The sequence below is a fragment of the Schistocerca serialis genome, chromosome 3, assembly GCF_023864345.2.
Source record: "Schistocerca serialis cubense isolate TAMUIC-IGC-003099 chromosome 3, iqSchSeri2.2, whole genome shotgun sequence".
Taxonomy (NCBI): domain Eukaryota; kingdom Metazoa; phylum Arthropoda; class Insecta; order Orthoptera; family Acrididae; genus Schistocerca; species Schistocerca serialis.
This window is the reverse complement of record NC_064640.1, coordinates 314310930-314337529: the sequence shown is the minus strand read 5'-3', so window position 1 is coordinate 314337529 and position 26600 is coordinate 314310930. Positions and strand designations below refer to the sequence as shown.

Sequence of the window (26600 nt, the reverse complement as noted above, 5' to 3'; positions counted from 1 at the left end):
TTCTGAGGTGTGCATGTCATTTATATAAGTGGATAACAGAAGGTAGCCTAACACACTACCTGGGAGTACTCCTATTTCAAGTTTCTTTGCATCAGATACTTACCTAATTTTATGATTAGAATGAGCTGAGGCGAGCTCCATGACCTGTGATCTATACATCTTTATTCATCTTTATTTGCCATTGACCATTAATATAGTGGAACAGGCTTTATGTCTTATACATAATACTGATGTGTTTAGTTATATACACAATTACAGATGTTAACTGTATACTTTAAATTGTAACTTAGTTTGGTACACTTCCTTACATGTTGAATCACACATATTTATACTTAATTATGTACACACATACAAGCATATACACTGAATTACCTACACTAGTGACAAGATGTATATATACAGATTTATAATTATAAGTATACTGAGTTTTCTAAACAGATGTCAGCAGTGATCTGTTGGTCTTCCCCTTCACATTTCTCTTATGACTTTTTTTTGTACCTCCAATACATCACCTATATGTATAGACTGCCCCCTTACTAGTAGTCCATAAGAAATATGAGACTGGAACAGTCCAAAATATGTCAATCTGAAATAGTTAGGAGTAGCTAAATCTCTCAGTTTTCATCTTAGGTATGGTACCGTTGATATTCTTTTGGAAATGTGACTGATGCATTCTCCCCAGCTCAATTTGGACTCAATATGAAATCCTAAAAGTTTAACTGTTCTAGTTAGTCCTAGAAGAAGAAGTTGGGTTTGTCAGGATTACACAGCAATTTGTTAGAGGAGAACCATTTTACTGCAGCTTCTAGTGATTCCAGTGATATTTGTTGTAACGCTGGTGAGTTGCAAATTTTTGTGTCATCTGCATAGCAGACCACAGATTGAGGAGCATGATGTTGGAAATCATTAACGTCAGTTATGAGAAAAATGGTCCAACAACTGATCCCTGTGATTCTCCTCTCTCCACCATTTTCATACAAAATGTCTGTTTCTCTCTGGAATATATTGTTTTATGTGTTATAAGTATGTAGCAACTATTTTTGGTGCTGCGGTTTTTACTCCACAAAATTCAAGTTTCTCAAGCAATATTTCATAATAGATACAATCAATGGCCTTACTTAGGTCATATAAAACCAGTGAGGCTTTATACCTATTTTCAAAAGCAGTGATTATATGGGTTACAATGTCAACTAATGCTGAAGTGGTTTTTTTCCTCATCTTCACCTAACTGTTTGTTTGAAATCAGTAATCACTTAATGGATTGTGTATAAGACTTTCAAATATTTTGGAAATTACAGAAACAATCAAGACTGCTCAGTAATTTTGGGGGATATTTTTGTCTCCTTTTTTAACAGTTGCTACAACTTTTGAAATTTTTAATGATGTAGGGACAATTCTGAATTGAAGACATTTGTTAAAAAAGAAGGCTAAAGGTTCACAAATAAAATGAATAGTTCTCTTGATAACATAGTTGGGTAGCCAGTATTATCCATTGTTTTAGAGCTGGAGAATTTTTTTACTGCTTTTATTACATCAGTGGAACTACTGCAGGATTGCTACTTATTCTTGTCAACAGATGTATTTTCCCCTTTTCCTTTCACAAGACACTTTAATCCCTATGGTGATACATTGTTTTCTTTAAATTACTGTTAAATGTCCTTTGTCATTACCTTGCGCAGAAAGGTATTTTCAAATGATAACATTAATTTATTATGGAACAGATTAAATTTTGTGTTAGCATTTGATTCATTGTAAATTTAATTCCACATTATTTCTTGCTAACTATTCTTAAAAAAAATTGTCCTGGAGTCATTAATTACTCTAACTGGTTTCCACTCAAGAGTATCCATACTATATGGCATTATCTTATTTATCCTAAGTAACTGCTTATCATAATCAAGGAGAACATTCATTACCACATAAACAGTTTTATTCTTGCTTTGAGCTTCACCAAAGGAAACTTTATCAATAAGAATCTGATTGTCTCTATCCAGACATGTCAGGAAGTTAATTATTGAGACCAAACTGTAGGATCCAAATATGATTTCCAGATCATTTTACCTGTCATAATCCTTCAGCAAATCTACACTGAAGTCACTATAGACTATTAACTGCTTGCTGCTGCTGCCTGACAGGAATCAAGTAAGGAATCTAGATTCCTCATGAACAGTACAAGATTTTCCAGGGGGTCTATAAACAGTCTCTAGGAGACTACTATTTTTGTTAGCAATAATTCCCTAGTACGTGCACTCACATACACACATATTTCTGTGTGCTGATCATTACAAAATCTACTTGTGTCAATGTTTCTGACCTTATGTTCTGCCTTAATAGATGTAACAACTCCTTTTCCTCATATTAGTTCATCATGAGTAAGGTGCTAGAGCATTATCTTCTACACATAACTTATCTAAGGGAATAAAAGATTGTGGAAACTGGGTGAGATAACAAGCAATGGACAAAAGTGGAACTGCTCTTTAACTCCTTTGCCTACATTTGAGATCACAGTATTGAATAAATGTGACTTTTTGCCCGAAGTAGGAGTGAAAGATCAACCAGCTGTAGGTCACAGTAGAGTGTGGCAGACTTCTAGCAAAGAAACTAAGTGAAGGTCAGAACCAAAAGAGAGTAGGAAGAAAAGAGTCTACCTGTTAGGTATTAGCCATGGGACGGGTGGGGGACGGGGGTGGGGAGAGTGATAAGCCAGATGATCCGGGTAAAATTTGGAACAGAGTACAGGTGACAAGTATTGTGAAACCAATTGCTAGCCTTAGCTAGAGATCCTACAGAATCATTACCATCCCTGGATTAATACTACTGTGAGCTGTGTGAACACTGAGTTGAGCATGCAACCGCTGACTGAAATGAAATATCATATGAGTGCAGTGCATGTTGGTACAATTCGGAGATGGAGATGTGCTAGACATGGACTACATCTGAATAGGAGAGGGAAAGATAGGTTGGCTGAGCTTCTTGCACACTATGTGTGGTGAAAACCATTACACGAAGCAACATCCCTGTGGTTACTGGGGTCAGAGAGGTATCATTTTAGGTTAGAATTAGGATTCAGGCACCCTGCTTGGAAGAAGTAAAAATAACAGAAGAACCATACAAAATGCTTAAGAATAAACAAAAAGTTAGGTTAGCTTATTTAATCAAAATATTAGAGGATTGAGTAATAAGGTAGAAAAGCTTCTTGTCTGTTAGGAAAAGTTAGAGAGACCTAAAAAGAAAGACATCCTGTGCCTATCTGAGCACCACATAACCACAGTGTTAGATAAATTAAATATAAAAAATTACACTATAGCATCCTACCCATGCAGAACCAATATAGGAAATGAAGGAGTTTTTACGTTTATTAAGACACAATGCAAATTCAAAAACATGGACAAAAGTAGATTTTGTAGTGATCAGCACACAGAAGTGTGGGTGTGCTTGTGAATTAACACTGAAAAACAATTCACTTTTAGTTTTAACTGTGTATAGATCTCCAATGGGAAATTTTGAACTATTTATGAGGAATTTGGATTCCTTACTACGCTATCTGCCGCCCAGCAGGAAGCAGCCAATGGTCATTTCAATGTAGTTTTCCTGAAGGATTCTTATAGAAAACTGTATTTGCATCCTACAGTTTGATCTAAGTAATTGACTTCCCGTCATTAGTGTATAAAGACAGCAGGATCCTAATTGAAAATGTTTCAAAGCAATAAAATAACTGTTTACCCAGTAATAGAGTCTCACTGTGATCGTGATAAGCAGTTAGTTAGGATAAATATGACAATGCCTCTTCAGTGGAAATCAGTTAGAGTAATTAATGACTCCAGGATGAATGTTTTTAAGAATAGTTTACAAGAAATGATGTGGGACAAAATTTACAATGAATCAAATACTAACATAAAATGTAATCTATTCCATGACAAATTAATGTCATTGTTTGAAAATACCTTACTATGTATGCTAATCAAAAAGAACATTAAACAGTTATCTAAGGAAACCATTTATCACTAGAGGGATTAAACTATCTTGTGAAAGGAAAAGGGGAAATATGGGGTGAACATAAATAAAAGGGGCCCAAATGAGTGGATATGATTAGACATGAATGCATACATTAACAGAGGGGTAAAATAGCTACAGTTACATCCAACAGGATGGAGCAATTGCCCATTCAGCTGGGTGAACCTTGGATCTCATTTACACACTCTTCAAATCTGACAGAGTTGTAGGTCAGTCTGGTTGTGGCCCTAGCTGGCCACTCAGGTCACCTGATTTGTCAGTGCATAATTACTTTGTGTGGGGAGCCCTCAAGCCTAAGAGGCATTGCTACAACCCTCATAGATTTTAACAACTGCAGTAGAATATTTTGGATGAGACTGCAGCAACTCCAGCAGTCCAGCATCAATCTACCTTCAGCAACTTGTTGACCAGGGTCCAGAAGCGCCAAGAGTTGAATGGTGGTGTTTTTCAGCTTCAGGGTAGTACTGTCTTTCCTTTCCTCTGCTGTGTTTCTTTGTACCCTGGAACTTTGTTCTCCAGGCCACTTTTAAGTTCCCCATCCTGTATATCTGTTGGCAAGAACAAGTAGAGATCCTGCAATTGCACATTACAAAATCACTCAAATTTACTAGGAAAAGTTATCAGAAAGTCAAGGAGCATGGACATAATATCAAAAATCAGCAAATCTGACATCTTACTTAAGGCTATATGGAGTGTAGTGAAACAGGAGACAGGACAACCAGAAACAGAACAGGATGACATTACTACAGAACTGAATGGAAGGGCTATAAATCATAAGCCACAGGTAGCAAATACATTTAATAACCATTTCTTAAATATAGTAGAAAGTATAGGACAACCAGTTCAAATAAAAAATCACAGTAGTATGTTGAAAAAGTAGTTCTCTTAGAGTTCAGTCATATCAATGTATCACCAATGTTAGAATAGTATCCCAACTCAGCAACAATAACTTCCTCAACAAATCATAGTTTGGATTTTCAAAGAGTTGCTCTACTGAGAATGCCATTTACATGTTCACTCACCAAATTTTACAAGCCTTAAATAATAAAATACCATGCGTTGGTATTTTCTGTGGCCTATCCAAGGCATTTGATGGTATGAATCATAATGTTATCTGAGATAAATCAAAATTTTATGGATCGATTGTATAGCCAACCAATGTATGAGTCTTATTTAATGAAAAGAATGCAAGCATGTGTTGTTTGTAATTTTCCAATATAGTCCAAGGACTTTTTTCTGACTGGGAAGATATCACATCTGGCATTCCCCAAGGTTCAATCATATGTATGCTATTGTCCCTCAAATATGTAAATGATCTTCTATCTAATATACAACAACCTGAATTAGTTATTTGGCCACCAATTACAGCAGTATTATACTCAATCCAAGTGTACATAAAGCAACAGAATAAATGGTAAACAATGTTCTTAAAAGTATCATTGTCTGGTTTTCTGTGAATGGTCTCACCTGCTATTTTTAAAAGACACGACATATTCATTTTGGTACATCTAGGGTACTGCATCAGTGGTAAGTGTGTCACATGTTGAGGGAATAATGAATATGGAGAAAACTTCATAATTCTTAGGTGTCCATATTGATGAGAATTTAATCTGGAAGCATCACATTTTGGAACTCCTAAAAATTATTAGTTCAGCAACATTTGCACTTAGAATCATTACAGATCTTGCAGAGAGGCAATTCAGTAAAGTGACATAGTTTTAACATTTTCATTCAATAATGTCAGACAGAATTATGTTTTGTGGAAACGTATGTTAATGAAGTAAAGTCTTCATTGCTCAAAAGCCTACTGTGAGAATAATATGAGGTGCTTGTCCATGATCGTCATATAGACATCTGTTTAAGGAAGTGTGCTTTCTGAGTACTTCTTCACAGTATATTTATTCCCACATTTATACCTAATCCATTGCAGTTCAAAAGGAGCACTGATGTACATAATTTCAATACGATAAGGGAAAATGACATTCATGACTCCACATTAAAGTTGTCTTTAGCACAAAAAAGGTGTGCACAATGCCACAATTAAAATTTTTGATACCTTACCCAGTTATATTAAATGTCTTAAGACAGCTAAGTAAAATTTGAAAACAAGCTGAAAGAGTTTGTCTTCGAAAACTCCTTTTGCTCCATAGAACAACTTTTGTTATTAGAACTTGTAATAGGTTGTGATTAGGAATTACTGACTTGCATCTCTTTATTTAATAAAAATAAATGAAAAAATAAACTTGCAAATGTTCACCATATAGCCATATTTGCAAATTAATTTGTCATGTGAATGTAAAATGACTCACTCCACATCATTATGAATGATCGACATGACGTGAAACTAACTACCTAACTTCCAATGTTCAATGCTGCTGCCTCATAGTTCATCTTATATGCCACATAAGATTTAAGAAAAATAAAAACTCCACCACTTTTGGCACCCTTCCTACAAAACTAAGTTGCCAAATTGTATTGATTAATGCTAACAATAACTATTTCAAAATCCCTGCAACAGTGCTCCATAACACACACACAGCCTATTCTGGTGTCATTAACTGAAACTTCAAGCTCAAAAGATTTATTTCTCAGTCTATGGATATCATAGCTTAAAATATAAAAATCACTAGAATAGAAACTGGTGGCATTTGTACCCTCACTTTGCCATGCCTAGGCTGATTCTGTTTTGAGGCAGGTTACCAAAAATCCTTGAGCGTTGTGGGTATTCTGCAACCTGCAGGTCTTTGTTTTGGCTGCATAATGCTCTCTACAGTGGCTTCTGGGGGGGGGGGGGGGGAGGATCAATAGCTGCCAGCAATGAATCTCCTTCTACTGCTCCTGATGTCTGACCTCTGACTGCCAGTGAAAGGTTCTCTGCTGCCACTGGAGAGACCTCCACTGCTGTTGAAATGTCCTCTGCTTTTGGTGTAAGGTCCTCTGTTGCCAGTGAAGTGTCCTCTGCTGCCAGTGATGTGTCATACTCTGCTGGTGGTATCTCTTTTGCTGCTGGTGAAGTGTCCTCTGCTTCCAATGCAGAATCCTCTGCTGCCGGTTTAATGTCTTCTGCTGGAGGTGCCTTGACCTTATCTGTAGCGGCATCTGGCCTCTGCTGTGGGTGATCTGACCTCTGCTGCAGGTGACCTGATCTCAACAGTGTGTGACCTGACCTCAGCTGCAACAGCACATGATCTCAAGACCCTTACAATTTCAGTTGCCATAGCTTTCCCCCTTTTTATTCCAGTGGAGACCATGCTTGTGAACTGGCCTCTAATAGTACTGTCTGCATAAACAAAAGTTGCGTTCATAAATTCCCTGCATATATTTTCAAGAGTTTTGTCCATGTACTTTATTCCACGGATCACTCATTAGTTTTCCATGGGGCTATGCCTATGAGCTGCAGTAACAATAATGAAATTCATTTCCATTGTTTTTTTTCCAGAGCTTTCATAAGCATAGCCTCTGCATATTTGCACTTGTTTTTATAGACATCTTTTGCACCACCAGCTATTACTACCAGGTTTTACTAACTTCTCACAGCCTATCAGTACTTCTCTGAGGGAGGTTCTGGGCTTGGTGATACTCACAACATTGAAACCAGGTTCACCACTATTCATAATAGCCGCTATACCCCTTCCAAGTCTATCAGATAACATGCTAATCTCACACTTTTTTTTTATGTGTTTCCCTACTGCACTCATCGATGTTTCGACAGTCGAGGCATATTCACACAAGCCATTGCATCATCCAACAAGGCTGACAAAAGTGAATCAGAGGCAGATACATCTGAATCCAGGGCTTGGAATTTGTTGTTAGTCTTCAACATGAATTGTGTCTCACTATGCCATAACTGAGATAATCTTCTTGAACTCCAGTAGCTATCATTCTGTACAAAGTCTCATATCGTGCTTTCTCCACAATACAGATTTAATGCATTTTCATTTTCCTGAACATACCTTTTCACTGCTAAAAGTTCATGCTGAAGAGCACTGTTTATGGATACTTTATGCTTTTCAAAACATTTGGTGATGGCTGTTCCTCTTGGATTGCAGTAAGTGAAACCCCAACAATAAATTTCATTCAATGTATCTGTATTCACCATACACGCTAAGTGCATCCATAGAAGTGAAACAGGACATTGCCCTACACCTTTCATCACATTTTATGGCAAGAAATGCACTTTCCTGACTTTTACTAGAGTACTTTACTAATATGTCTATGTATATTTATCAACAACATCATATTTGGTTGTAAACATGGCAGTTCTTCTCACAACTTTATTTGTAAAACCCAAAATAAGATAGTGACTGGAAATAAAGAAGTTCTGCAAATAATATCAGTACCCAGAATAACCACCTCTGCCCGTAATAACGGCCTTGATATGCCTGGACATTCAGTCAAGCAGAGCTTGGATGGTGTGTACAGGCCTATGCAGCTTCAACATGATACCATAGTTCATCAAGAGTAGTGACTGGCGTATTGTGATGAGCCCGTTGCTTGGCCACCATTGACCAGAGGTTTTCAATTGGTGAGAGATCTGGAGAATGTGCTGGCCAGGGCAGCAGTCAAACATTTTCTGTATCCAGAAAGGCCTGTACAGGACCTGCAACATGCAGTCATGCGTTATCCTGCTGAAATGTAGGGTTTTGCAGGGATCGAATGAATGGTAGAGCCACGGGTCGTAGCACATCTGAAATGAAACATCCACTGTTCAAAGTGCCGTCAATGCGAACAATAGGTGATCGAGACATTTAGCCAATGGCACCCCATACCATCATGCCGGGCGATATGCCAGTATGGCGATGACGAATACACACTTCCAATGTGCGTTCACCGCGATGTCGCCAGACATGGATGTGACCATCATGATGCTGTAAACAAAACCTGGATTCACCCAAAAAAAAAATGATGTTTTGCCATTCGTACACCCAGGTTCGTCATTGCATACACCATCGCAGGCACTCCTGTCTGTGATGCAGCATCATAGTCCATGCTGCTGCAAACATTGTCGAACTGTTCGTGAAGATGGTTGTTGTCTTGCAAATGTCCCTATCTTTTGACTCAGGGATCGAGACGTGGCTGCACGATCCATTACAGCCATGCAGAAAAGATGCCTGTCATCTTGATGGCTAGTGATACAAGGCCATTGGGATCCAGCACAGCATTCCATATTACCCTCCTGAACCCACCAATTCCACATTCTGCTAACAGTGATAAGATCTCAACCAACGCGAGCAGCAGTGTTGCGATACGATAAATTGCAATTTCAGTAGGCTACAATCAGACATTTATCAAAGGCAGAAGCGTGATGGTATGCATTTCTCCTCCTTACATGAGGCATCACAACAACGTTTCACCAGGCAACGCCAGTCAACTGCTGTTTGTGTATGAGAAATCGATTGGAAACTTTCCTCATCTCAGCACGTTGTAGGTGTCGCCACCAGTGCCACCCTTGTGTGAATGCTCTGAAAAGCTAATCATTTACATATCCAGCACCTTCTTCCTGTCAGTTAAATTTCACGTTTATAGCACTTCATCTTCATGGTGTAGCAATTTTAATGGCCAGTAGTGTATAATACTCACTTCCTGATCATTTTTCAGGAGATTGTGAAAATATGTAAATATATTACAGTAAACTGGAACTGCTAATAGTTACATAATTAATACACTGTCAGAATGAAACATAGTTACATATTGATCTATAGAGTAGAAGGAGTTGCCTATTAAAAAGTCTTTCAAACTGTTTAAACTGTACTTTATCTGAAACCAAGTTTCTAATGGTTGCTGGAAATTTATTGAAAATGTATGTTCCTGAATAGGGGATCACTTTTTGGACCAAGGTAAATGATTTTAGAGCTTTATTTAAATTGTTCTTTTTCCTAGTATTAACACTGTGTATTGAGCTATTGGTAGGAAAAGAGACATACTATTTGAAACAAATTTCATTAACAAATAAATATGCTGACAAGCAGTGGTTAGAATACCCAGTTCCTTAAACAGGTTTCTACATTATGTTCTTGAATATGCACCACAATTGAGTCTTATTACATGCTTCTGCACTCCAAAACTTTTTATTGGTTTAACGAGTTAACCTGAAGTATGATCCTATATCACATAATAGAACAAAAACAAGAAAATATTCAACTTTTTTATATTTGTATCTCCTACATCTGACAGCTGTTACATTGTAAATACAGACTTGTTTAGGTGTTTCAACAATGTTGAGGTATTCCCTTCCCAACGGAGTTTATTATTGAGTTGTAATCCCAGAAATTTAACACTGTGAACCTCTCTGATATCATGTCTTCATACGTTATACACATGCTGGAAGGAAGTCTCTTACAGGTTCTGAACTGCCTATCATAGGTTTTTTCAAAGTTTAATAACAGTGAATCATCTTTAAACTACACACATCAAAAAAAAAAAAATTGCATCATCTCGGATTTGAGAGTTCCAGAACCTGTACGAAAATTGGAATAGAGATCAGCATAAACATCACTTCCACCCTTTTTATTGCTCGAGAAAACCACACATCGCATGTTGCACCACCATACAGTGAGACCTTCAGAGGTGGTGGTCCTGATTGCTGTACACACCAGTACCTCTAATACCCAGTGGCATGTCCTCTTGCATTGGTGCATGCCTGTATTTGTCGGGGCATACTATCCAGAAGTTCATTGAGGCACTGTTGGTCCATACTGTCCCACTCCCCAACGGCAATTTAGCGTAGATGCCTCAGAGTGGTTGGTGGGTCACATCGCCAATAAACAGCCCTTTTCAATCTACCCCAGACATGTTCAATAGGGTTCATGTCTGGAGAACATGCTGCCCCTCTAGTCGAGCAATGATGTTATCCTGAAGGAAGTCATTCACATGATATGAATGACGGGCGCACAAACTGTCGTCCATGAAGACAAATGCCTCGCCAATATGCTGCTGATATGGTTGCACTATCAACTGGAGGATGGCATTCACGTATCATACAGCTGTTACGGTGCCTTCCATGACCACCAGCAGCGTACATCAGCCCCACATAATGCCACCCCAAAAAAGCAGGCATTCTCCACCTTGCTGCACTCATTGGACACTGTGTCAAAGGCGTTCAGCATGACCAGGTCGCCTCCAAACACATCTCCGATGATTGTGTGGTTGAAGGCATATGCGACACTCATTGCTGAAGAGAGTGTGATGCCAATCATGAGCGGTCCATTAGGCATTTTGGTGGGCCCATCTATACCACGCTGCAATGTTGTTGTGGTTGCATTATGGGCCTCGCCATGGACATCGGGAGTGAAGTTGGGCATCATGCAGCCTATTGCGCACAGTTTGAGTCATAACACTATGTCTTGTGGCTGCACGAAAAGCATTATTCAACATGGTGGCATTGCTGTCAGTGTTCCTCTGATCGATAATCCCTATGTAGTGGTCATCCACTGCAGCAGTAGCCCATGGGTGGCCTGAGCGAGGCGTGTCATAAAGAGATCCTGTCTCTCTGTATCTCCACCATGTCCGAACTACATGGCTTTTGTTCACTCCGAGAAGCCTGGACAATTCCTTTGTTGAGAGCCCTTCCTGGCTCAAAGTAACAATGCAGACATGATCGAACTGCCGTATTGACCATCTAGGAATGGTTGAACTACAGACAACACGAGCCATGTACCTCCTTCCTGGTGGAATGACTGGAACTGATTGGCTGTCAGACCCCCTCCGTCTAATAGGCCTTGTGCATGTATGGTTGTTTATATCTTTGGGTGGGTTTAGTGACATCTCTGAACAGTCAAAGGGACTGTGACCATGATACAATATCCACAGTCAACGTCTGTCTTCAGGAGTTCTGGGAACCAGGGTGAGCAAATTTTTTTTGAGGTGTGCATTTATTAAAGTCAGTGAAATTTTGATTAACAGCCATTTCTAAATTTGTGCTTGACTTGCTATTTATTACAATCTTTGTATCATATGCAAACAAAACAAACTTATCATCTTGCAATGTAACAGATGAGAGGTCATTAGTGTCCATAAGAAAAAGCAATGGAGCCAAAATGGAACCTTGAGGAACACCACATGTAATTAATTCCCAATTAAATGAAGACTGATTGTGTACTCCACAGTTTCTTTGTAATGATGCCTTTTGTTTCCTGTTACTTAGGTAAGACTGAAATCATTTTGCAGCACTACAAGTGACAACATAATATACTAATATACTTCAAAGAATGCTGTGATTCGTGCAGTCAAAGGCTTTTGACAGGTCATGGAAAATGCCAGGAGCCTCTAATTTGTTTATAATGAATTTAAGTATATTCTCACTGTACAGTCAAAGGCTTTTGATGGGTCACAGAAAATGCCAGTAGCCTCTAATTTGTTATCTAATGAATTAAGTACACTCTCACTGTATGTGTAAATAGCCTTTTCTGTATCTGAACTGTTAAGGAACCAAAACTGTGAATTGGACAACATGTTATTTACAATCATATGCTTAAGAAGACCTTTGAACACAACCTTTTCAAATATTTTTGAGAAAGCTGTCAAATGTGAAACTGATCAATAGTTTGATGGTATCTCTTTACCCCCTTTTTGTAAAGGGGCTTAACTTTTGTATATTTTAACCAATCTGGAAATGTTTTGCTGAGAAGAGATTGATTATATAAATAACTTAAGACAGAACTCAACTCACATGAACACTCTTTGATTAACTTCATTGATATGTTATCATAACCATTAGAATACATTGATTTTGAGGATTTTGTGACAGGTGCTACTTCTTTGTGAGAAATGTGTATCATTTTCATTTTACTGATGTTATTTGTAGATACTGGTCTTAAATATTCCATTGCACTGCTTACTGAACCTGATAACCCCTAGCTGTGAGAAACAGAACAAAGTACTTGTGTAAGAGGTTTGCAACACTACATGCACTTGTTACCAATGTCTCATTTATTTTTAGAGCTATCTGTTCTTCTTCCTTTCTGATCACACTTGTCTCTGTCTTCACTATATCCCATATAGTTTTTATTTTGTTGCATGATGTAATTGTCTTTTTCTCATAATAAAACTTCTTAGCTTTCTCAATTACCTGCTTTAATATTGTGTAGTATTTTTTGTAATGTATTACACTGCTTACATCAGAGCTGTTCCTAGATAGCAGATACAGTTTCCTTTTTGTCCCACATGATACCTTTATTCCTTGGTAATCCGTATTTTATTTTTAGCTTTCTATTTGATTTGTGTTGCCTTTAGAGGAAAACAATTTTCAAATGAGGAAGTGACTTTATTAATGAATTCTCTGTTTCTTTGATTTGAGTCAAAAGTATTGTAAACATCTATGCAGTTCATGTCTTTCAGCAGTCTCCTGAAATTCTCAATTTTTGACTGATTTATAGTTCTGCTATCCTGTCAAATTTCAACATTTAACATAAGATGTTGCATGTCAGATCAGATGGCCCATTTACTTTTGGTTCTGTGATATAACTTTTTTCCTTATATTTGTCTACAAAGGTATTACCAATATCAGTCTCATATCATTTACATACCCTAGTTGCAAGGTTCATAGAAGGAATGAAATTGAATCACAGTGTTACTGATTACAATAAGTGTTCACTGACAGAGCTTTTCATTAAATCCACATTAAAATCAGCAGTAACCACTATTTCATTGTTTTTTTATTGTGGGATGGGACAAGAGAGCTTTCAGATTTTTTTTTTTTTTTAATGACGAGGTTAAAGTTTCCTAAAGGTGCTCTGTGTCTACTTACTATTATAAAGGGCTTATTATGAAATACTGGTGCTGCTTTTCTTACACAAGTTCCTAAGTGCTATTGTGATCAAAATTTATTAACATCAGTGTTCTTGAAATTAAAACAGTCTCTGAAAAATGTAACAACTCCTCTCTACAGAAGTAAAAGGTTAACATAAATTCTGTGACATTTAACATATATATGTACCAGTGGTCACACAATGTTCAGACAGACAGATTATATCAACTGGTTTGGTCAACTCTAATTCTTGGACAAAAATCAGCAACTCAGTAAGCTTAAACCCAGTCCTCAGATGTTCCGATGCAATAAGGGTAACTGATTTTGTACACTGGCTGAATTACAACTGGATGAACCTAATTTTTCTGTCAGTATCTGAGTGTTTTGAGTTTCAATCAGGGGCTGTTTGCATGAATTGTTTATCTTTCTTAGATTTAGCACATTGCACTTTCCTTGATATTAATCATTCATTTTTTTTCCCTGTGTTCTGTTATAGGGCTTCTCAGTACTAGTATGTTACATTATATCAAGTGAATGTCCACTACATACAAAATTACTTCATAAGCTGAAGTTAGTGAAAACAACAGATGTGGATTTCAGCTCTGATTCATTAAACAGCCCTCTTCGCTGTAAGTATGACCCTTACTAATTAAATTATGGTGCTTTGTAGAGTAAGTAAAAAAAGGAAGAGCTACTGTGCTTCTTTCTTATGCATAAGAATAAGCAAACAACAAATTTTGTTTTTTGATTGCATTTTCTTTAAATGTACATATTGATGTATGTCACTAAAATATACAGTCTCATTTTATAATGTGATTTTGCTTTTTTAAGCTTTAACAGACTGGAGAACTAAGGCACCATTAGTGCTACTGGTGAAAGAGTATCTCAAAACTGACATTATATACAAGCCTACAGTTTAGAAGAAGAATTATGCATAAATATTTCCAGTATGAATATCTGTTTTAATAGTGTGTGACTTCATACAATAGCTCTAGATACAGAAACATGGATTCTGAATGGCTGATATCTGATGTTAGAGCGTTGTGGAGTCAGGAGACCCATTCCCCTCAAGACCATGTGCCTTGTAAGGTTGAGATCACATAACAGATAGGACAAGGGCAGAGCCCTCATTTCCATGAAATGTCCATAAAATCATTATAATGCTATTAAGGGCTAGTAGGGTTGTGCATTTTCTTCCTGAGTGTAGAAGTCCCCATCAGAATGCTGTACATTAACTTACAAGTGTACACTCTATCATTAGATTTTTGAGACAGTAATGAATATACCAGATAACATATTTTATCCCTTATAAAAATTCACCATATGAGGGTACCAATGCTGAACTGCACACTGTTTTTTATGCACTGTGCCCAATAATCATTCATCAATCCTTCTTTCTCCATACTTCTAGCATCCACACATTGTGTTACTGTACCCATCCTAAGTTCCATGCTCTATTGCAAAATTAATGAAGTATGTTGTGGGGCGGCAGGTGGAAAATTAAGTTATTATTTTATATTTCTATTGTCATTCTCGACACAGGCTCTCTAACTACAATGTTGGCAACCAGGAAGTGATTAGCAAAAATGTGATGCCTGTAATTAGAGTTCACTGTGCCCACTCTGATGGAGAATTGGAGTTATTATGATTATATAAGTTCATTACTCTGAGGATTTAGGATGATGTCTGAGATTCATAGAAAATGCAGTTTACTATAACAATTTTCACTATATTCTGAAAATGATAAAGTGTAAAATTCCAGGCAATGATTACCCATATCAGCTATTGTACTATCAGAGCTGTTCAGAGTCTATTGCACAGATCCTATTATCCCTAGATAATGAAACTGTTCAATAATTGTTATCGATGTAAATGTTAAAAGTGAATGCTCGCCAAAATTTGATGATAATACTCATCAAACTCCATGCTAGTAATGGTAGAAAGTCTGTCCTGCGGCGACAAGTGAAAATACGACATACATAAACTGAGACTAAATCACTGGAGTCATTCCATAATTAACACTTTACCCCAATGCGAACTCATTGTTAAGTGCGTATCGAATTACGTAATACGGCATGCAAGGCTGTTCCTAGCAACTGCCCAAATGTGACATGGCTTCCGACAAGGAGTGTGCACTGATACAAATCTAGAAGAGAACTGGGGCGTTTCTCTAGCTTGCATGCTCTTATTTATACACCCGCGGTGCGGACCGCTGAAGGAGCAGCCGACAACATTTGCCTTACCAACCAGCTGCTCGGGCTAGTAAAACACCACTTCAAGTTACTAAATAATTAATTGCTTCATTCGCTGAAGGCCAATGAAGCTCTTGATTTAATTGTGCAATCAGCACACAGATAAGTATCTATAATAAAATTCTGATGGGGCTACACTGAATACTTTTGGCGAGAGAATTATTTTAGTTGTACTGCACACAATAGATGAGCTCTGAATGTGCCCTTTGGAGAGACGCTACAGCTATAGTTTTACAGCTACCTTTTTGAAACTTCTCACAACTTTTTTATTATAGCGTATCTCCATTCTACCTAAATCTAAACCTCCTAGCTTTATCTAATCACTTACTTAATCTATCTTGCTTCTGTACTCTTAGGACACAAAAACAGAAAATAATGAATTTCAACCAAAATATTACTTTGTGAGATCCAGCATGCTGTTTCCATTAAGTTACAATGAAAAAGGAATCCGAATATAAATTTTGAAGTTTCTAGCTCCTTCCTGTTGCGCCGATGATTTTTACGTAAAACGTCCATATTTCAAAAACTGTAGAAGTTATTAAACTGAAACTTAACGCATTATTATTTTAGCATCACTCCTGACATGCTATTAACTTTTCAGGTTATTTACTTTACTTTTAAAGTATTGTGCAACATTTGTGATGTCATAGCTAGTTACAGCAGACTGGGCTGGCACACAATGGAAAGCATATGAATTTTATATGACGTGAGTAGGGTGCTTCCGTGCAATGTTACTCATAGGAAGTGTAGCTTGTATCACTGCATTCGCTGATGATATACTGACAAATATTTATCTCTTCAAATAACAACAATGTAGGAAGACAGAGTCATACTTACAGTAAAGAAGACATGTCAAGCTGCAGACAGGCACAATTAAAAGACCCTTACATATAGCTTTCAGCCAAAGCCTTCATCAGTAAAAGAGATACATACACATAACATTAACATACACACACATACTAGCAAGCACACCTCATGTAAACATGACTACCAACTCTAGCATCTTGGGCTGGAATGCAACATCATGTGGGATGCAAGCAGCAATCTGGAAGGGGTGGGGAAGGGGAAGGGTGAGGAGTTACAGGTCGGGAGAGAGATGAATGCTTTCTGGTGGAGTGTGCAGGGACTAGATGGCCAATGGGAACGTCAGGTGGTTGTGGGGCAGGGAGGTAAGGAAAATGGAACTAAAAAGGAGAGGAGTGGGGAAAGGTGGGTGGATGCATTGACAGACAGCTGCAAATAAGCAGGGTGGGAGATGAGAATGGGGAGGGGATGATAGGATAGAGAGGGTGGAAACTGTTGGGTGGAGGGTGTGGGGACACTATGTTACTGTAGGTTGAGGCCAGGATAATTACAAACGTGGAGAATGTGTTGTAAGGATAACTCCCATCTCCACAGTTCAGAAGAGCTGATGTTGGTGGGAAGTATCTACATGGCTCAGGTAGTGAAGCAGCCATTGAAATCAAGTGTGCTATGTTCAGCTGCATTTTGTGCCCCAGAGCCCCAGACTGATCTAGATGGCTCTTGGCCACAGTTTGGTGGTGGCCATTCATCCTGATGGACAGCTGGTTGGTAGTCATACCAGTATAAAAGGCTGTGCAATGATTGTAGCAGAGATGGTAAATGACATGACTGCTTTCACAGGTGGCCTAGCTCCTGAGGGTGTAGAATAAACCTGTGACGGGACTGTAACAGGAAGTACTGGGTGGGTAGATTAGGCAAGTTTTGCATCTGGGCTTTCCACAGAGAAATGATCCTTGTGGCAAGGGGTTTGGACTGGGAAAGACGTAGGGATGGACTAGGATGTTGCGGACATTGGGTGGGGAATGGAACACCAATGATAGGTAATCAATTTGATTGTGGCTGAAATGAAGGACATTGTACCTGAAATAATTTCCAACACCCTCCCCCTTAAGTGGTGTTCCATCACCCACCCAACCTCCACAACATCCTAGTCCATCCCTTTGCCACCCCCAGCCCCAACCCATTGCTACAAGTATTATATCCCTGTGGAAGACCCAGGTGCAAAACCTGCCCAATCCACCCACTCAGCACTTTCTATTCCAATCCTGACACAGGTTTATCTAACCACATCAGGAGCTGGGCCACCTGTGAAAGCAGTCATGTCATGTAACTGCTCTCTTGCAATCGTTGCACAGATTTTCATATTGGTATGACTACTAACTAGCCGCCCACCAGGATGAATGGCCACTGCCAAACTGTGGGCTTGGCCATGTATACCACCCTGTGGCACAACATGCAGCTGAACATAGCGCACTTGATTTCAATGGCTCCTTCACTACGTGAGCCATTTGGATCCTTTCCTACACCACCACCTTTTCTGAACTGTGGAGATGGGAGTTATCCTTACAACACATTCTACACTTTTATAATCATCCTGGCCACAACCTACAGTAATGTACTGTCCCCACATATCCAACCAACAGTTTCCACCCTCTCTGTCATCCCCTCCCCATTCTCATCTCCCACCCTGTTTATTTTCAGCCCTCTGTCAATGCATCCACCCATCTCTCCCTGCTCTTCTCCTTTTTTGTTCCTTTTTCCTCACCTCTCTGCCCCACAGCCTCCTGACACTGTGCCTGTTGGCTGTCTAGTCCCTGCACACTCCACCAGACAGCATTCATCTCTCTCCCCACCTGTAGCTTCTCTCCCTTCTCCTTCCCCACCCCTTCCAGATTGCTTTTCCTATATTGTTGATATTCCTACCTGGATTTTTAATTGTCTGATTTTTGCCTCGTCAAATATACCTTCATGATGAAGTTGAAGTGAGTGGTTCACACTTGGATGATAGGGATCCAACGCCATCATGTATTTCTCTCACATTGCGTGACACATCAGGGAGTGCTGGTTGCTACACACAAGTGTATTGTATGATACAAATTTCACTTCATCAGATGTGCCTACAAAAATTATATTGTAAATGAAGGAAAGTTACATCCAAGTTTCTCAGTAAAGCTTTTTATGCATGGATAAAAAAAATTAAAAACCATTTTTTTTAGATTCTACTATACACTCTTCCTCTTTCAATTCCAAGGAAACTACTTGATAAACAAAATTGATTTTTTTTCACATCAGAAGTTGATAATGAGCTGGTTTTCTTTTAGCTGTTGCCCATAATTATTATGGTACCTTGCAAATAAATGAACCACTGGACATATTTTGAAAAATTATCAGTGAAGAATGTGGTCACTGGCCAGTATAAGTTTGGTGAATTTTAAGTCATACGTTGCCACATATGGAATATCAATTACATATCACAATTGTTTTTAATGGTGGAAGGAAAGGGATATCTCATTCCATTCTCAATTAAAAAAATATGATATGTATTGCAAACTGTCCTTGACAATATTGGCAGTTACGCACCACATGTGAGGGTATTGCTGACTGCTGCACAGGGCATGGAGCTGTCTCATGTTTCTTTTTTTTTGTGTACTGTTGATAGAAGCCAAAGTTGGAAATTAAAAACTTACTGAAATGAAAAGACACTGGAACTCAACAGCTGATGATCCTGACTAGATGTTTCTTCAACCTCTGCTTCTAAAGTTTCAGGAAACTTTGCAAACAGTCATAGAAGAGAGCTGAAAGATAAATTTCTCTTACTTCTGAATGAGCAGCTGGATGAAGGTGAGAAGAATATGTCATGATTTTCCTTATCATAATAGGATTTTTCCATTCCTTCACACAAAATGTTTACCCCTATGAAGAGTTAACTGTCCTCTGCAGCACCACTGATAGTGACTGATCTCACTTCAAATTTAGGATGTTTTCTCTGAATACTCCTCAAGCTGAACACATACCAATTTGCAAAACTGAGCAGATGTAGAAACCCTGTCCTACCTTTACTAATTTGTAACCATTATTCATGTATGTATATACCACATTGAATAAAGTGCCATACTAGGTGGTCTTACAAAAAATACACTTTTCATGGTGGCATTTTTAACGTCATTCACACACATTCACCAGTTTACCTTACTCTAATCAGCAGTGCCTCACCAGGAGAAATAACAGGTAAAATGCCTGTGTCCTTCTGATACTGGTTGCTCCAGAAAGTTGAAATTGTCTGGACTCATTTTGGGGAATTTGTGTTCATGTTGAGAGACCTCATGAAAAATCACAGCCAAACTGCTTGATATTTATAGCATTATATAGATTCACCCAGTACTTCCTTTTCTTTTTCAGTTTTTTGAGCTTTAAATAATAAGCCACAAATGTGCACTTCAGTAGCATTCATGATTACAACTGAAACTGAAACAGAAACATGATTTGTGCTGGTTTGTTTCTTTTTGTATCATGACTCACATTGCATATTGCATAGAATCTTGCATTGTCCTAGTGAGAACACAAGTGTTGCACCAACAAGCATTGCATTGTGCTACCATTATTGCAATGTGTTGTATAGCATATCACATCACCTCAGTGAGAACCGTGCCTGACATACTAGTAGAGCAAAAATGTATGACACATTAATATACCAATGCTCTTCCCATACATCCCAAGTGAAATGGTTCTGAAGGATGAGAAAAAAAATTTTTTTTTAATGTCTTTTCATTAGCAGACTAATAAAAAAAAGTTACCACAAACATTTAAATGTATACATATAACAATATGCAAGACAATTCCTAGGCTGTTGTAAGTCATATACTACAAATTATTCACATTATCTGATATTGTTAGTAACATTTATTAACAAATTCTCCTAAGATATCGTTTCAGGGTGTGCATAAAGTTGCCCACCAATCCATTAACTTGCATTTCTCTACATTTAGAGCCAGCTGTCATTCATCACATCAACTAGATATTATGTCTAAGTCATACTCTTTCATCATACAGTCACTAATATTTGATGCTTTCATGTATAACACAACATCATCCCAGCAAACATCCATAGATTGCTGTCCCCTCTATCTGCCAGATCATCTACGTACATAGAAAAGAATAGTGATCTTATCACCCTTTCCTGGGACACTCCTACTGATGATACCCTTGTCTCTAATGAGCACTCACCTTTGATGACAACATACTAGGTTCTGTTACTTAAAAAGTCTTCAAGCCACTCACATGCCTGGGAATCTATTTCACATGCTTTTACATTCATTAACACTCTGCAGTGAGATATCATGTCAAATGGATTTCAGAAATCTAGAAATATGAAATCTGCTGTTGCCCTTTATCCATAGTTTGCAGTGTATCATGTAAGAAAAGGGCAAGCTGAGTTTCACACGTGTGATGCTTTCTAAAACCTTGCTGAATTAGGGACATAAGTTTTTCAGAATCTAGGAAATTTATTATATTCAAACTCAGACTACATTCAAGAATTTTGTCATTCACCATTTGCAGCAAACCCCACCAGACATAGATAAATTAGGCTTACCAATAGTATGACATCATCCATCAATATGTCCCATGGGATTACAAGAACAAAACACTGTTGATGTGATTCCAATTCATGTCTTTGAGCAGTTCCTAAAATACTCAGCTTTTGGCTTATTAATTATCCTCTCAAACAAACTATAAGTCATATGAAATGATGATATTAGACATTAGGTATACGTTTAAGTCAGAGGTGTTTCTGACAATCAGTTTTGTGATATGATATTGTCAATTGATCAATCTATAAAGCCATTACCAATGGTATTTTGTGAGCAAACAGTATATTTGATCATTTACAGTAAGAAATCAATTGATTGATACTGAAAACATTATTACAAAAAGAAAAAAATTAGCAGTCCAGAAACCACCATTTCTTAATTTTTCACTTTTGAATAGGTCAGTAGAGTTTTTAGTTGATTTATGAATAGGTTAAGAATTACTGCAAGTTATAAGGGACTTTTTATGAAATTTTTTTTCTGTTGCTCATACTTCCAGATGCTGCTCTGACCAAACTGTTTTAATACTGATGTTATTAAATATATGGCAATTCCTGATGAATCAGCTAAGCTTGGCATAATGTCATATTTATTGTCTGTATATCTATTAATACACAACAATACCTAACACATTATTATTTGTTTCCTTGTGCACTCAATCTTTAAGAGTTCATTTACTGAAGACAGTGTGATGCCATGTGTTGTGACCTTCAGTCCTAAGACTGGTATATCAATTATTTGTAGATAGAAATACTCCTCCTTTAGAGATTTCTTATGGAAGCTATAAACTGTCAGTTTATGTTAACTGGTTAATCCACATTACTCACTTTGATCAATTCATGAGAATCAAGTTCAGGGAGCAAAATTGTACATTGATTGCTATACTTCAGAAATCTTTCAAGAATTTGTAACATTCCCTCTTCTTAGCAATTTGCTACATTTTGATAGAATTTCTCATTTGATGATGCCTGAGAGAATCTTCAGCATCAATATATTCCTTACCAACAATGTATCATTTGTGGTATATTTTCCAAATTTACAGTTTCCTTATAACATTTTTAATAAAATCTGCTATTACAGCTTTTCTTCATTAACTCAATTCAAATTGATACAACAAATGATTATGATGTTAAATCCATTATGATTATGATGTTAACTCCATTCATGATGTTAACTCCATTCAAACATTTAAGATTGTGTTCTCATATTTGACATCTCATTATCAGATTGGGACAATCAACAATCAAGGTTTGAGCCATGATTTACATTCAGGTTTTGGTTGGTGTTATTAAATATGTTGTATCTGGAGTGCACTAATACATACTTCAACTTGATGTTTTCAGTTTTCATGAAGCAAGAAGCTGATTTAGAAAGCACTGCAGCACCCCACCATCGAGTATCTGAACACCAAGATGGATCATGTGAAAGGTCTGGAGAAGATGATGGTCTGCTGGTGCTGGAAGAAAGGCAACACAGACCAGTTACTACTGAAGGAGATCCTAGCACTGTGGAGACCTACATGACAGATGAAGATATTGACTTGGAAGGGTACAGCAGCAGTCCTCGCAGATACACCCAGTGCAGATTTGTGTCATCCCCTCAACAGGAAACTGCAGTTTGTTACATAAACAAAACCTCTTCAACCACAGAAGCGAACATTCATGCTGAGGTTGATACAACTGTACATGAAACTGAAGCCATACCTGATAACAATGCTATTTCAGAGGACAGAGAACAAGAAAAACCATACAGTGATCACAGTGCAGAGCATTCAGAAAATGTTATGGATAGAATATCACATGATCTGGATTACTTATTGAACAGGTGGCCCCCAGACCACCGTGTGAGTAGGTTTTCAATCAGCAGTACAATTCAGGAAGAGGATGAAGAAGATGAAGATTTGCAGGTCTAACAAAATGCTCATTATTTTGTAAAACAACCATTTAGATATCCTCATGATCAGTATTATTGAACAGATAAAGAAAACTTGGTAAAATCAGTTTCATATTATACTAATGCAGTAAATTCATAAATAAATCACTCTCTCTCCTATTTCAGTAATTAAACATGTCATGGAGATTGAACTGATAAACAAGCTGTCCTGAACATTTGAAGGGTGAAATTTTATAATGCACTAACATTTAGATGGTGCTAAGATGTTATAAATTTTTAACTGAAATTTTGTACCTGATATAATTTTTTGTGAACAGAGAAATTATTCTCTGTTAATAGAAATTTTCTGAAAGTCTTCAGGAAGTTCATTCACTTAATTTTATAAGTGGTCTTAGCTTAAAAATTATTGGAAAATATGAATAAAAACAGAATTTAAATTTTAATGTGAAAACTATATTTGTACTTTAAAATATGGAGTATATATAAATGACATTATTTTTCTTCATAGTTTTTAAGCTAAGTAACAGCATTAAGGATAGTTTGACACTGCCAGCAAATGCTCTAATCAGTTAAATGGTTAAAGTTTCTAATACATTTTTACGAATTGTACCAATATTAAAAAGCACTTAAAGATTGATTATAAAATATAAAATTAAATCTTATGTTTTGTCATCATCTCAGGGTTCACATAATACGTAATCTTAAGTACTATCATGTAAGAGAGATTGGTAAAATTTATTTTGTCTTCTGAAAAAGTTTCCCCACACGTTGTGTGGATTTCAAGTTGTAAAGTCTGACTCCTCAAATCATATACACTTCAGCATGGTCTCAGTTTTTAGTTAACATGCATCAGAGTGATGGAAGTGATTATTCTTCATACAAAGATTACATTTGTACCACAGTAATTTCTGTGCTTTGCGTATGAACTCCTTTGGAGAAATCATGTATCTTTTTTCTAAATATATGAAATCAGGCTTACTATAGAAAAATGCTTGAAGTCTGTAAGATGGTATCATCGGAAAGTGATTATAGTCTAGTCAAATTTTTCTTTTGAACAGTTATGTTTAGTTATCAGACCTCTTTTTTTACTTAACGGTCAGAAATATTTATTAATATAATAAATTTTTTATTATGATTACAAGCAAGCAACACTCCACAGCAAAATACCTTAGCACAGTATTCATATGGGTTTATAATGTTCATTGTGTCAAAAGAAACTTATCAGATTTCATGACTGTTAAAATTGTAGTTAGGATTACGGAATGCTCTGTTAAATAATTCACATCATGATTCCACTTTAAAAATACAATCTACCTTATCTCATTGATTTGCTACAATTCAAACAGTAATGATTCTACATTAACTGCTTATTTTCCCTTTACCTCTGATTGTCATTCTACAGTCACATCTCTATTCTAACATTTTTCATGTATTTATTCAATTAAATCATGATGAAATTTTCTTCCTGCTAACTTTATCTTCAGAACATCTAGCTCTTTTAGACTGACTTCTTTAATGTTTCTGAGATATTACATTGCTATTATTAATCATTCTACCTAGTCACAAGAATAACATACCCATGCACAGTTCAGGCTGCCTACAAAAATAATACAGTAATTGCCAATGCTATAACCTATATTTGTTAAATCCGGTTGAAATTTTATTATTTGTGAAAAATGATATCAATACTCTAAATAGAAATCACATACACATTTAAGTAAGTATGCAAGAAAAGTTTTAACAGGTGAAAACTCAGAGTAATAAATGTATGTACAGTAAAAGATGTTGGTAGAGATAGGAATAAATAATTTGTTTTTCAGGAGTGCTAACAGCTCTTACATCAGGTATTAATTCTACATTTTCTATGTACTAAGTAAGAATCTTATTGCAAAAAGAGTGTTGTGACATGGGCTAAAGTGACATGGACGAAGGTAGTTAAATTTGGATCTATCAACTAAAAACAGAAAAAATCGTGGAAAAGTATAAGTAATGTAAAATAATTAAATACTCATTCAGGGTTCTTGCAGTGTGCAGGATTATTACAGTTTAACTGTAAATAGTGTGTACCCAATTAAATGCAAAATACAAGTACAGTTTCTGCAAATAATGTACCCATCACCTGTGCTAGTGATTTGGTGGAAAGGTTTTATTTTGGGGGGTGGGGAGGGAGTGGGGGAGGAGGTAATGTGTTCTAGTTTCATGGTGAATAACAAAGTAGACTCCATGACAGAGGGCTCTGGGTACACTTGCTACTAGTCAATTTTCTGAATGTCTTCAAACTGATGCTAAATGACCTGGCTTCCTTCAGACTGGTACTGAATTGATACAGCCATTTATTTGGCATAGCAGAATGTAACTTCTGTTTCCTACAATTCTTTTTTTCCTCCTATGGGGAATCAGCTGCCTTACCCTTTCTCTTCTTGAGTACCAGTATGTGTGTGGTAGCTATCACTTCTAACTGGTGCTGAACTTGAGGTGTATGTTACAAAGCAAATGGATAGCTCCATATCTCACGTGAAAAGATGTTTTCTTCCCATGTGAAAAGACAGTGATGAACATGCTGAAGAAATATCAGTCACAGAGTAGAACTTTAAATGTGGATAAGCAAACTATCAATCAATGAATCAATCATTAAAACAATAATTTCATGGTGACAAGGATTAATATCCCTGTAAGTTATTAAACAATATTTAATTCAAACACAATTACAAAACCATGATATTGTGATAGAGGAATACATGCTATGAAACTACCATTGTGGAAGTTATAAAGTTTCATAAGATTGTTGACAATAAATTTCTCAAAGACATTGTCCAGAATGTTTCAGAATACATGAAACGTTTACTGTCAATTTAAACAATGTAAGTACATGCATTCCATATAGTTTAAGTGTTTATACAATTGCAGAAGAAAGTAACTAGTTCACCTTAAATGTGAGAAAATATAGGCTACTTAAAATGCAATGTATTACGTTCTGTTAATGGTGGAGCTATTATTTTTACCCAGCATACTTACAACCCATAACCTTTTGTGCTCATATTGTTAATTAGTTTATTTAACCCTGCTGTTCTGTTCGGGTCTATATGACCCGAAACGAATATGAACGTTATTTTACATTATGTAAATACCAATATATATTTATGAAACTTTGTGACTTTGTCTGAAAATGGATGAGCAGCATGTGTTTTAAAAGGTTTTAAAAAAGTTTAAGAAGTTTGGGCTTCAACTGTAATAGTTGCATATGTAATGTTCGGGTCATAATGACCCGACACAAATATGTTTAGTGTAACTCGTATTTATTTCTAA

At 36.9% G+C, this 26600-nt stretch overlaps 1 protein-coding gene across 1 annotated transcript in view; it reads left to right on the top strand.

Moving 5' to 3' along the window:
• The window catches only part of LOC126470801 (uncharacterized), a gene marked incomplete at its 5' end in the record, with an annotated part of 313759 nt that extends 290446 nt beyond the window's left edge, over positions 1-23313 (top strand). The window contains 2 exons of the mRNA XM_050098814.1: positions 14256-14388; positions 22745-23313. Of these exons, the coding sequence (XP_049954771.1) occupies positions 14256-14388; positions 22745-23313 (702 nt within the window). The remainder of the gene's footprint in view (positions 1-14255; positions 14389-22744) is intronic.
• Between the last annotated feature and the right edge of the window lie 3287 nt (positions 23314-26600).